Source organism: Arctopsyche grandis, chromosome 7 (genome assembly GCF_051622035.1).
Source record: "Arctopsyche grandis isolate Sample6627 chromosome 7, ASM5162203v2, whole genome shotgun sequence".
Classification (NCBI taxonomy): domain Eukaryota; kingdom Metazoa; phylum Arthropoda; class Insecta; order Trichoptera; family Hydropsychidae; genus Arctopsyche; species Arctopsyche grandis.
Window position 1 is genome coordinate 5,908,350 of NC_135361.1, and position 11,891 is coordinate 5,920,240.

The 11,891-nt window shown below is 36.0% G+C and overlaps 1 protein-coding gene across 1 annotated transcript; it reads right to left on the bottom strand.

The window, feature by feature from the left end:
• Positions 1-9,564: 9,564 nt before the first annotated feature.
• LOC143914022 (uncharacterized) lies at positions 9,565-10,805 on the bottom strand. The gene is made up of 3 exons (XM_077434107.1): positions 10,695-10,805; positions 10,113-10,513; positions 9,565-10,033 (listed from the first exon to the last, which is right to left on the bottom strand). Exons 1-3 carry the CDS (start codon positions 10,765-10,767, stop codon positions 9,791-9,793), a joined length of 717 nt encoding a protein of 238 aa, XP_077290233.1. The 5' UTR covers positions 10,768-10,805; the 3' UTR covers positions 9,565-9,790.
• Positions 10,806-11,891: the final 1,086 nt, after the last annotated feature.

Sequence of the window (11,891 nt, forward strand, 5' to 3'; positions counted from 1 at the left end):
ACTTTCCTCGCAAAGGACCAAAGCAAATCTCAAATACACACATATACAGCTAAAAATATATACAGATAATGTGTATCTGTACATATACATATATATGACAACATTTTCGTTTTTAAGACATTCTTCATTACAGTTGGGCACTTCGCATTCATCGAAAGTCCAAATCAAAGTCCCAGAGTTACGAGGCTTTGTAGATGAATGTGATCATTCCCCGGGGATTCAAACACCGATTCATTCTCCGATCACAGAATAGTTAAATCCCCCTGTCTAGGTTTTCGCTTTCGTGGCATTCATTCGTAATTCTATTTGTCTACGTTGTAGCTTATACGACCCTTAAAACCCTTCGGTGTTAACACAGAATACTTATTTTCCCCCGAACAATACGTTCAATGTGGGGTTTAGCCTTCAGTATACTCGTGTATACTGTTGTACATTTCATATTAAATTTTAAACTTTCATATATAAATTTTAATTTGAATAAACATGTGTACCTGTGCTTTGTTCCAGTTGCAAGATACTTGTTCGTTAACAAGCAGAGGCACAAGAACACGGAGAGACAAGTTTGTAAAGTATGTGCAGACAGAAAGTCATAAATCATAAAACTCGGCTTGAAATCCCAAAACAATCAAGTTTAAATATAAAGAAAGTTAAGCTAACTAACACAATATTGAAAACATTCTAACCTACACGTGTGTTCTTCAACTTCCTTGTTTTCCAAGTACGAATCAATCAATTATTCTAATTTAATTTAAAATCACATTGAAACGACAACAGCCAAAATACTAGTAAAAAAATAAAAATCAAAGGAATTTTCAATTAAAAGTGAGTGAATGTTTAAAACGCTTAAAGGTCAGACCGCACTATACGGCCATCGACTGCTGCAGCACGACACAACACGGCAAAGTTGATACAAAAGGCAACTCATTTCATACAAACAATATTTGGCCGCACGCTGCCATTCGTGTCGCAGACGCATAGTGCGGTCAGACCTTAACAATCGGGTATTGTGAAGTTATCCCCATGGCGCTAATTTTACACGCAGTCTTACCAACGCAAGTATGCAATGCGTTCTACTGGCGTGCATGCTGGAGCGATGCTCTGATACATTTTTCGTTACGAAGCTACTGAAGTACGGAGCGACGAGATTGAACGAGTGTCCCGAACCAGGGTCGAGTAAGACCCCAGTATTGTTTTATCAAAATACAGCTTTTCTCAATACAAATGGGTTCAATATATATCTTATTAATCATTTTATACATAAGGGTTGGCATTCATGTTGAGATTTGTCGGACAATTTAGTAGACAATTGTAAGGTTTGTAATTAGTATATAATAATGTGTTTGATCAGAGATACGATATTTGTGAGGGTATCCGGACATATACCCCCTGGACATTAACCCCCCGTGCAAAAAAGCCCCGTGCAAATAGCCCCCGCAATGGATAAAAATGGTTAAAAATGGATAAAAATAATGTAAAGTAATAAATATATTAACCTTTGAAGGACGGAGCGTCGAGATCGAACGAGTGTCCCGGACCGGGGTCGAGTAAGACTCCAGTATTGTTTTATCAAAATACAGCTTTTCTCAATACAAATAGGTTCAATATATTTCATTAATCATTTGATACATCCACATAAAAAGTTTTAGTCCTATAACATGTTTTTGACTATTTTTGTATTAAAAAATAACGACAAGCATCAACACGCAAAGGCGCATAAGTAAGGCCAACAGGCCACTGCATGAGTCAATACCCACGCGCCAAAAGCGACGAAAATAATAGCTTACGAAAATATAGTTGTTTCTTTCTCTCGCATTGATTCGTCGATCAACAAGAATATGCAAGCGAACAGTCAAAAACATGACTTATCACTACCGCCTTTCAAATCATACTTTGGAACGTAGAAATGTATAAATGTATTTTTTACAATGTACCCCTTTTATAAATCATACAAAATATATTAAAATAAATTTCTTGTAGTTCATTCTAGGAATACCGGGAAATATAGGGTGTATAGCTTTGAAAACCACATAGTTATTACGAAAGACGTAAAAATTGGGGCACTTTCATACCCCACTTCGGTGAGGGAGGGCTAATTATTTTTCAATCTGATGCAAAAATCGGTTTATGTCTGCCTCAATCCTAATGTTGTCAAAGAAAATAGTACAAAAGCAACTGAGCAATGTGGTGAAAATTTTATAAGTTAAATTATCGCGTGGGAAGCGCTACGCCGTTCGCTAATAATATTAAAACCGTGTTCGATGGGATATCCGCAGTTAACCCTTTCGTGACGAGGTGTCTGCGGCTGGCGGCGCATCACCATCATCACGCGTGGCGTTTTCCCAACGCCGATTTCAATCAACCATTTTGATATCGCGTGTTGTCGAACTGACGTGCAACTCGCCGCTAATCTGCTAAACGCGGACACGTCAACTCTCAAACGACCGTTGAATTCTGAATTTCAGCCAAAAAGCATAAAAAAAAGAAATTTTCCACATTTACAGCCGATTTGATTTTCTTGGTTCAAGTTTTAGCCAGCAGCATAGCTCGGTCGCTTAGCTTCTGCTTAGCACCGAGTGGCGCCGGTTTCGATCCCATGAGCTGACCTCGATTGAAAAGAATTTTTCTGAGTATATCTGTAGTGCTGCTGGTCAGACTTGAATAGCCAGCAGCGTGGTCTAGTGGTAAGTGTTGTATTCTCTCGTGCTAGAGGTCACGAGTTCGCTTCCCACTGGAGTCTCATTGCTGGCCAGACCTTGGTTTGTCGAGGTCGATCTTTTCATATCAGAATTTGTCAATTTTTCTGATTTGAAACGATTCCTGTAAAATCGGCTTTCTTATCCAATTTTCTATTGCGAAAAACCTTGAGTTATTATTATCTCTTAGGTTTCGCCAGATTTTCTCCATAAATGTATCTATGGATGATTATTGAAATATAAATATTTCGTATTGTTACATAATAAATAATGTTATTATTCGTATTGTTTACGATGTTTATATTAATGTCTGACCATATATGTCAGATGATATTTGGATTTGTTTGTATGTTTAATTATGTATTTAATAATATATGTATTATATGATGTATCGATTCTTAATCTGTTTAGCACATTCGCCGCTTTGAAGCAATCTATAAGGCGAATGTGCATGATTAATTGAAAAATGAAAATTAAATAAAATTTGTGACTCCAGGTCGATCGTTTCCTATCAGAGTTTGCCAATATTTCTGATTTCATTGTTGAAACGGTTCCCGATTAAATTGGCTAAAAACCTTCCTACCTACTATGTCACCACTATTTGAGTATGATTAATGTACAATAAAATTTATGTAAAATTCATAGATGTCTCCTTAGTTACAAGTTTTTAGTGTCTCGTAATTCATTGACTTGTGTAATAAAAATGCTGCATTGTTTATAATTGGCCAGGAAGGCGCATTGGGGTTTACCTGTAAGGCCTTCCTGGTATATACATATAAAAAATAATATAAATAATAAAGACACCAAATTTTCTTTTACCTACTTCACTTAATTAAAATGACTTAAGCACATAGTGATATACTAAGTGGAAGCTGTCGATTTTTTTTTCAAAACTACCGCAAGGTGTTACCTTACCTTGCATGACGTTACGTGTCATTACGCACTTCCTTGATTAATTTTCTCTACCGAAACTATAAAAGTTAAAAGTTCAAAAACTTAAATTATAATACGACAAATATATAATATTATATATGTACGTATGTATATATGTAGATATTCCAGCTCCGAGTGAATTGAGAGAAAGACAACGAAACTGCTTTCTATATAGTGATGTCGTTCTAGGGTTTCTGAGCGTTTCCGGAAACCTGTTGTGAAAAATTAAAAGTTTTCGGAAGCCCGCTATTTGAAATAAGAAAATTCGATATGTAATGGACGGATTTATGCGCGTCTTTATGCAGAGGGCGTTATACGTCGTTATTCTTCCAAGAGTCGAGGTATGTAGAAATGTGGACTAACCTTGGGATAGTTATATATAGGTATATAGTCGGGGAGGTTCCTGACTGCAAGTCGTCTGCGTTGATAACAGCTTCCTGGCTCGGGAAACTGGCTCTGCGGTCGTCTGGTCGGTTCTCTCACGGCTGAGGTTTCTCCGGAAACGGCGTGAGGAATGCAGGGGACGTTGTGCTGGAACTCAGGGGAGGGAGTGATGCTACACTCAACCTCGCGGCGGTTCTTCAGCACGGATGGTGATGGATCTCTGGGCCCCGTCTCCCCCTGGAGACGTGCACAGGAGAGATCTTTCTTCGACGGGAGATCGCGGGTGAGAGAGCGCGCGCTACATGCGCGCGCGCCTATAAGGCTTTTCCCTAGGTTGTCACTCGAAATAAAGGGCGAGTGTTGCCCTATGGGACGATGGGAAAACGTCGCGTTACAGATATAATTTACGGGAATATTTTTAAAAGATTTTCGATGATTGCAATTTTTGAGACGAAAAATAGTTCAAATGTGTTTAATTCATAGCTGAATACATAGCAGGCAGGGAGAACTTCTAAACGTAGAAAAAAAATGAAATCAATGAAATAATGTTTTCAAATAAAATAATTAAAAATTTTACTTGGAAAAATTATTCATTTTTACATGAAAATTAATATTACTTTTTAGTGCTCGTGCAATTTTTTCTAGAAAAAATAGCCTTTAGTACTCTAATCTAAAATTTTATATGGCTTTTGGCGATCTAATTTTAAAATTTAGAGCGCCTTTTGGCGCCCTTACTTATTTGGCTAAAACCGGCACTGCATATACATAGATCGGAAGCCCGTTGTTCCGAAATTGGGATGACACCACTGCCTCTAACATTTTTGACACGATCAGTTGTCGGTCTGCAGACAGGCCGCAAATCAACGCACGCATGTCGTTCGTCAGCCACCCCACATACGACCTTGATATTCATTATTCAGGTCCGGATTAATGGCGAGAACGGTTCCATCTGGAGATCGACTACGTGGAAATCGCACATCCACACAGTAGTGCACATCGCATCGGCACGAAGGGAGTAGGCCGAACGTGTTGCAACTGTCGGAAAATTGAACCGAACACGTCCGGCTGCATATCCTCGTACCACGTTAAGTGCATACACCTGCCTGGTACAATGGGTACCCGGAAACCGCACCATTCAATTACCCCCGTGTTGCCCTAACCGTTGCGCATTATCAATTCAACCAGACATAATCTATTAACCGCACACTGGATGCGAATTATAATAATTATTATACGATTGTCGAATGCTTCCATCGGGATATTTGACGACTATCTAGTTACTAGATAGCCCCCAAATATACTAGATTCTAGTATATACATATTTATTTAAGTACATATTTATACTATCTAGTACATATTTATGGGGAATTCATACTCTGATCCCGCTTCTTTGAAGTGCGGGGTTAGACAGGGTGGGTCAATGTCTCCTGGCTTATTCAACCTTTACATGGATGAACTTTCACATCGCCTTCGACAGACTGGAGTTGGTTGCCACATAGGAGGAATATGCAGTAACCACATCAGCTATGCGGATGACATGGTGATCTTGGCGCCTTCTCCAAGTTATGCTGCAGAACATAATATGCGGTATAATACGAGTAAATCCATGGTATTGATTTTCCGATACGGTCGAGGTCCTCATTTCGTCCCCAACATTATTTTAGATGGTCGTAATCTTGAAACTGTTACGGAAGTCAAGTATCTGGGACACTTGCTGACGGAGGATCTATCTGATGACCGTGACATCGAAAGACAAAGAAGAGCCATTTGTGTAAGGGCAAATATGCTGGCTAGATGATTTTTCCACTCCAGTGTAGAGGTTAAGAGACAATTATTTATGTCCTTTTGTACTAGCCTCTATACTGGTGAATTATGGACCAGATACAAGCGGGAGACGATGAGGAAGATAAAAGTACAATACAACAACTGTTACCGTGCTCTTTTCGGGTTACCTAGGAGCTGTAGCGCGTCGCAAATGTTTGTAGAAGGGCATGTGCCTCACTTTGAAGCCATTCTCAGGATGAGAGCGGCCTCTCTACGTCTTCGTATATTTTTATCGCCTAATTGTCTTCTTGCTGCTGCATCTTCTCATTTGCATTCTTCATTGTATGTTCGATGGATGGAACTGCTACACCGACCGCCTTGAATAGACATCAAATTATTATTATTTATTATTATAAGACTTATTTATTATTATTTATTTATTATAATTATTATTTTTATTATTTATTATTATTATTATTATTTATTATCAGTAATATTTATATATTTACTTATGTATTTATTTATTTATTTTTTGTTTACTATTTTTCAATACTTTTTTTATTATCTATATATTATTTATATGGGCGTTGGGGATTGCACTATTCTCCTCATCGTCTGGAATAAAAGCTATTATTATTATTATTATTATTATTATGTGTGAATTTATGTGAGTATAATGTTTAAGAGTAATGGCAAACAGTGGTATACATGGGTGTACACTGTTGGCAGAAGTGTATGACGCCAACTGGCAGTTGGTAGTAGAGCCGCTAGCCGGACGGCCACCGGTAGGTGCGTACGCGCACGTGTGTATACTTTAATGTACAATAAACGACAAAGATCGCCTTTAATTGTATCTCTCCTGCAATCCTCCCTATATCTCGAACTCTACATTTATATTATCTAGTTAAATAAGCCAGCAGCATAGCTCGGTCGTTAGCTTCTGCCTAACACCGAGAGGCACCGGGTTCGATCCCATGAGCTGACCTCGATTGAAAAAGAATTTTTATCAGTATGTCTGTAGTGCTGCTTGTCAGATCTGGATATTTGTGACTCCTGGTCGATCGTTTCCTATCAGAGTTTGCCAATTTTCTCTGATTTTATTGTTGAAACGCATCCCGATTAAAATTGGCTAAAATCCTTCCTAAATACTATGTCACCACTATTTGAGTATGATTAATGTACAATAAAATGTATTTACAATTCATAGGGGTTTACCTGTAAGGCCTATATATAAATATATATATTTATAGGGCTATCTAGCCAATATTTTTTTGCGGGCCACAAAAATGCTGGGATTCTTACTACGAGTTAGTAAACCTTTCCAGAGTGCGTTGGTGCTTAAAATTATTTATGAATCTCTAGTACCTAGCTTTCCAGAATTTTCTTCCATTATATGAAGTCCTACCCATATGACTCATTCCTTGGCTATATCCTAGTGCATTCCTATTAGGGGCGTTAGGCTTTAACTCATTGGAGTCTCATCGTGTTATGTTTCTGGGAAACCACTTTTTTAAGCTATTAAGTGGGATAGTAAACAATCCTCAGGTATTTAATGAATTAAAGTTGTATGCACCTAGTAAGTTCAGGGACCTGAGGACGTGATTTGTTTGTTCCTCCTGTGGCTCGCACAAGTATTTTGGCAACGTCTCCTATATCTAGGGCGATATATCCTGCTCAACCGGGTTTGCTGGTGAAATTGACCTCTTCAATGTAAACTGTGCTAGCCTGGTTGAGTGGTTGTTGAGCAACGCCAGCGGTTGATTTTACCAATTATACATGTGAATGATTATTTTAATTATTATTATAATGATATTATGGTATTATTATTATTATGATGTTATGTTATTATTACGATGATTTTATGATTATTATGATGTTATGTTACATTATTATGATATTATATTATTATTATATTGTTATGATTGAATGACATAGCACTGTGGCTAAAATGTTAAAATAAAATAAAATAAAATATCTGGGGACACCGGACGTCCGGATTTTCCCACGCATATCCTCTTTTAAGGGAACTCGTATCTGTCCGGTATTCTTGCAAAATTTAAAAACTCCATTCCAAAAACTGTCAATAGTGTGTAAGTAATCTTTGGATTCACTATATATGTACAAACATACATGTGTCTAACTAGAGTGCGAACCCGAGCCCTGGAAAAATAATGATTCTTAGCCACTTTGGTGGAGATGGGAGCACTTATTTTAAAATAAAATACATATTGCCAGTGGCGGATCAAGTAAATGGGGGGCGCCAGGCGCATTTGAAATTTAAGGGCCCTATTTCAGTAAAATAATGCTGTCATCGTTTTTTTACTTTATGTACGTAGTAACAATAGATGAAGTTTTGTGATCATGCGAAAATTCAAAGTCGAGATTTTGACTGATTCGAACTCGGAATCGATCACTGATCACATTTTCATTTTCTAGAAAAAAATTATGTGTGTCTGTGTATTTTTTGAACACTGTTAGTCCTATCGAACTGAAACTGAGTATCGGTTACTGAAATTCTTATTGACACCACGTAATTTTTTTTCAAATTTTTAAGTTGACTGGAAATGGTACCTCCCCTTATAGGTGTACTCTTTTTTTTTAAATTTTTGAATTCAATTATCTTCCAAACCGCTAACTGAATCGGACTGAAATTTTTTCACATGTAATAGAAATAATAATTTTTATGACTCTATATTTTTTTAATATTTTTATATGAACCGGAAGTAGTACTTTTACTCTAGAGAATCGAGGCTTTTTATATTTTTCTCAGAAACCTTTTGGTTTATTAAACTGAAATTTCATATCTAGAAGTTCAAGCGTAATAACAAGTTATGTATAAAATTTGGTAAGCATAACTCAACCGGAAGTGGCAGTCTATTCTTGTTCGATTTTTAAACATGTGTTCTTCACGAAAAAATTCAAGTATAATTCTTGTATCAATGTGATGAAAATAAAAAAAATCATTAAATTTAATAAACCGGAAGTGGGATTTTTCCTTTTTAAAAGGGCCAAAAATGTTGTACCCACTATTCTGTCCACACCCCTGAACATATCAATCATATGAAAATTTGAATTTGTATTCTTTATGTCCTAACTAAGAGCTGATAAGGTTTTGGTCATAAGTCGTAAGCCGGAAGTAGTATTTTTTTTTAAAACAATATTTCATTATTTTATTTTGTCCTTTTAAATTATATTAATCTTTTTGATATTTATTGTGTATAATACTGATAGTGATTTTAAGTGATAAAAAAAAATTGAACACAATCTGACAACCGGAAGTAGAACTTTTGTCTTGTGCAAGTTTACATAGACTTGCGCTCAATTTGTATCGAAAATGCTGTCTTAGCCATTAGTATTTAATAATGCTGCCGTATGTGTGAATATTTCTGTACGGTTCATTATAGGATTTTGTTTTGTGACTTTCTTATATTCCTCAATAAATAATAAAGTCATGGGTCGGTCACACCCAAATTTTTTTTACTCAGTTTGTGTATGAATTTTATTCCTGTAACAAAAAACGCGTCCTCTGTTTTTCCTTGTTGTCACATAATTGTCCTACAATTCTGCTAAAAAAATCCTTCAATTTCTAGATAAATTGTAATGTCAAATCTGGAGTGTGCCGAGGATGGTCCAATATCTCCCATTAAGACTTTATCCAGTGTTTTTTCGATTTTTGAGCAATGAGATGACATTCGAAATGCAAACAAGTCATGTTCCCGTCAAGGATGCATTTCAAAGTACATATCAATATTTTTCATATCAAAACATTTGGTAGATTTATAGTCATTATATAATATAATTAAAACACCAAGACTGGATGTTTTAGTTCGATTTATTAAAACATAGCAATTAAATGTATAAAGACTGTATTTGGTTAATTTATGTATGTGCACAATATAATTGAAAGCTAATTATTACATACATACATACATACAATCTCAAATGGTTCGAAATCATAACTTTCGTAAACACTTAAGTTTGATCTACTGCATGACTAAAGTAACTTAAAACTTGTTTTAAGATTTATTAAAAGATTTAAATTGTTTATATTCCACTCTCTTATCTATTCCCATCAACTGTTTAATATAAAATTCTGGATATCGTTTCCCTCCCCATGATTTGGGAATAGGATTTGCTTTTGCTGCCTTCAATTTTCGGGAAACATACGATTCAGCTGACCACGCTTGAGCTTCTTTTAGTTTGATCATCATTTTTGATTGAAATATCTTTTCTTTCTTTATTTCGCGACGTTGTTTTACCTGTAACAAACAATCATAAAAAATAAATATGGAATTATTCCACTAAGAAGATTTGAAATGATGTTTTAAAAGCAATTGCCTTGGCCCATTCGTATTTCATTCTCTTCCTTAGTTTTCTCAATTTGTGAACCCTCATCTTTTTCCTTCTGATGACGATCAGTCGTTCAGCTTGCTTCTCAGTTTTATCATCATTTGTAGGACAATCAATGAAATTATCGATAGTTTTATCCAAAACAGGAACGCTGATGATTTTGGGTAGGATAGTAGTAATACGAAGTCGGGGCATATCCATAATCGGCAGTCTGGTCCGATTTAACGGCTCTTCAAAATTAGAGATAGAATTGGGTGAAAAGTGTAATGTGGAGCGCTCGTTTGCTTTGATCTCTTCGTTTTGAAATGACTTGACAAACGGCAAAACCACACGTGCGTTCGATCCATTTGAATTGCCAACGGCAATCGTATTTATTAATTTGATCTGACCTAAAACCCAAAATGGTAATGCTTTTTAATTTCAATTAAAATATAATAACATATGAACAAGATGGGTCAATTGTTTGCGTTTTAAAAATTAAAATGAGGTTATGTAAGTAATTGACTTATATTTGGACAATCGAGATATTTGCTTGATAATAGATACATGTTACATTAAAGCAGTACTAACACGAAAGAGGGCGGAGCCCCTTGAGGGGCGCAGCACTGGCTATTGCCGCAAAACTCCTCAAAGCCGCAGCCATCCCATTGACAGATGTAGTAAACTCGACTAAACACCAAATTTCATGTCCATTACGATTACAACATTTTAAATTCAAATTTTTCTCAAATTAAATAGAGGAAACGTTATGAATTGACAAATTGAAGTTGATTTTTTTTTTTTTTATTCAAAATAGCGTAGCAGGCATGAGTAATAGTCGCTGTCGTAAAAGTAAAAACAATATGCGGAATTATGGAGTTTCAAAAACTCCATAATTTCGATTTATGGAGTTTTTGGGTGCCAGATGTTCCGTGATCGAGATTTTAGTTACGTGCGCGAGATCGCTTTTTACGGAATAATCACCGAACCATGCGGCATATGCTTATCATTTTTTTCTTTAATGTAAGAATACAAAAAAATATACTTTATTTCTATTATTTATAATGATAGTAATTTTATAAGAAAAATACAAATATTTGATCTGGATAGTTGTTAAGGGTAACTGGGGCACTGCCCCACATGCAAATAAATCCTGTATATTGTTGGTGACTCGGCAATAGTCAACAACTGTTTCTTTATCACGCTGATCATGCGGTGAGCAGACTCGTTTCGTAATTCAGTTCGGGGCAGTCGATTATCTACCGTGGTCTTGTGGTCACTAGCTTCAGTTTACCTGCTACTCTGGCACTTGCGAATGGTACTGTGTGCGGAGTGTAGACGGTCATTCGAAGCAAATAAAAAGATCTGTAATTTCGAGCACAGAAGCACGCATTTAATTGGTTCGTAAAGGTTTCTTCGGGGCAGAATAAGTCAGCCCCAGCTGTATTCTTTATAAAATTCAAAAAACGTTTTCAATTATTTCATTTTTATCATTAAATATTTTTTATTAATCACATTTTTGCTTCTTTAAAACACAATGAACCAATTCAATAATTTAAAAGTCATTTTCCTTCCATAAAATGGTACTAAAATATATTAAGTTCATTTTTTTGGAAAAAAATATGAAGGGGGGGTGGATTTAGCCTCTTCGTGCCCCACCTGTTTTTAAAGTCACAAGCCACCCCTGGTAATTATTATTATATGCTTAATATTTCGGAATGCAAAAGAAATAAAAACAACAAAAATATATTAGTAAAATTGATTTAAGACTGGTTTATCAACGATCGG

Bases quoted from the DNA above. Each gene is read 5' to 3' on its own strand.
- LOC143914022 (XM_077434107.1), bottom strand. From the start codon at position 10,767: ATGGCTGCGGCTTTGAGGAGTTTTGCGGCAATAGCCAGTGCTGCGCCC. The intron at 10,514-10,694 runs GTTAGTACTGCT...TTTGGGTTTTAG, and splicing joins GGGGCTCCGCCCTCTTTCGT to GTCAGATCAAATTAATAAAT. The intron at 10,034-10,112 runs GCAATTGCTTTT...TGTTTGTTACAG, and splicing joins TGAAATACGAATGGGCCAAG to GTAAAACAACGTCGCGAAAT.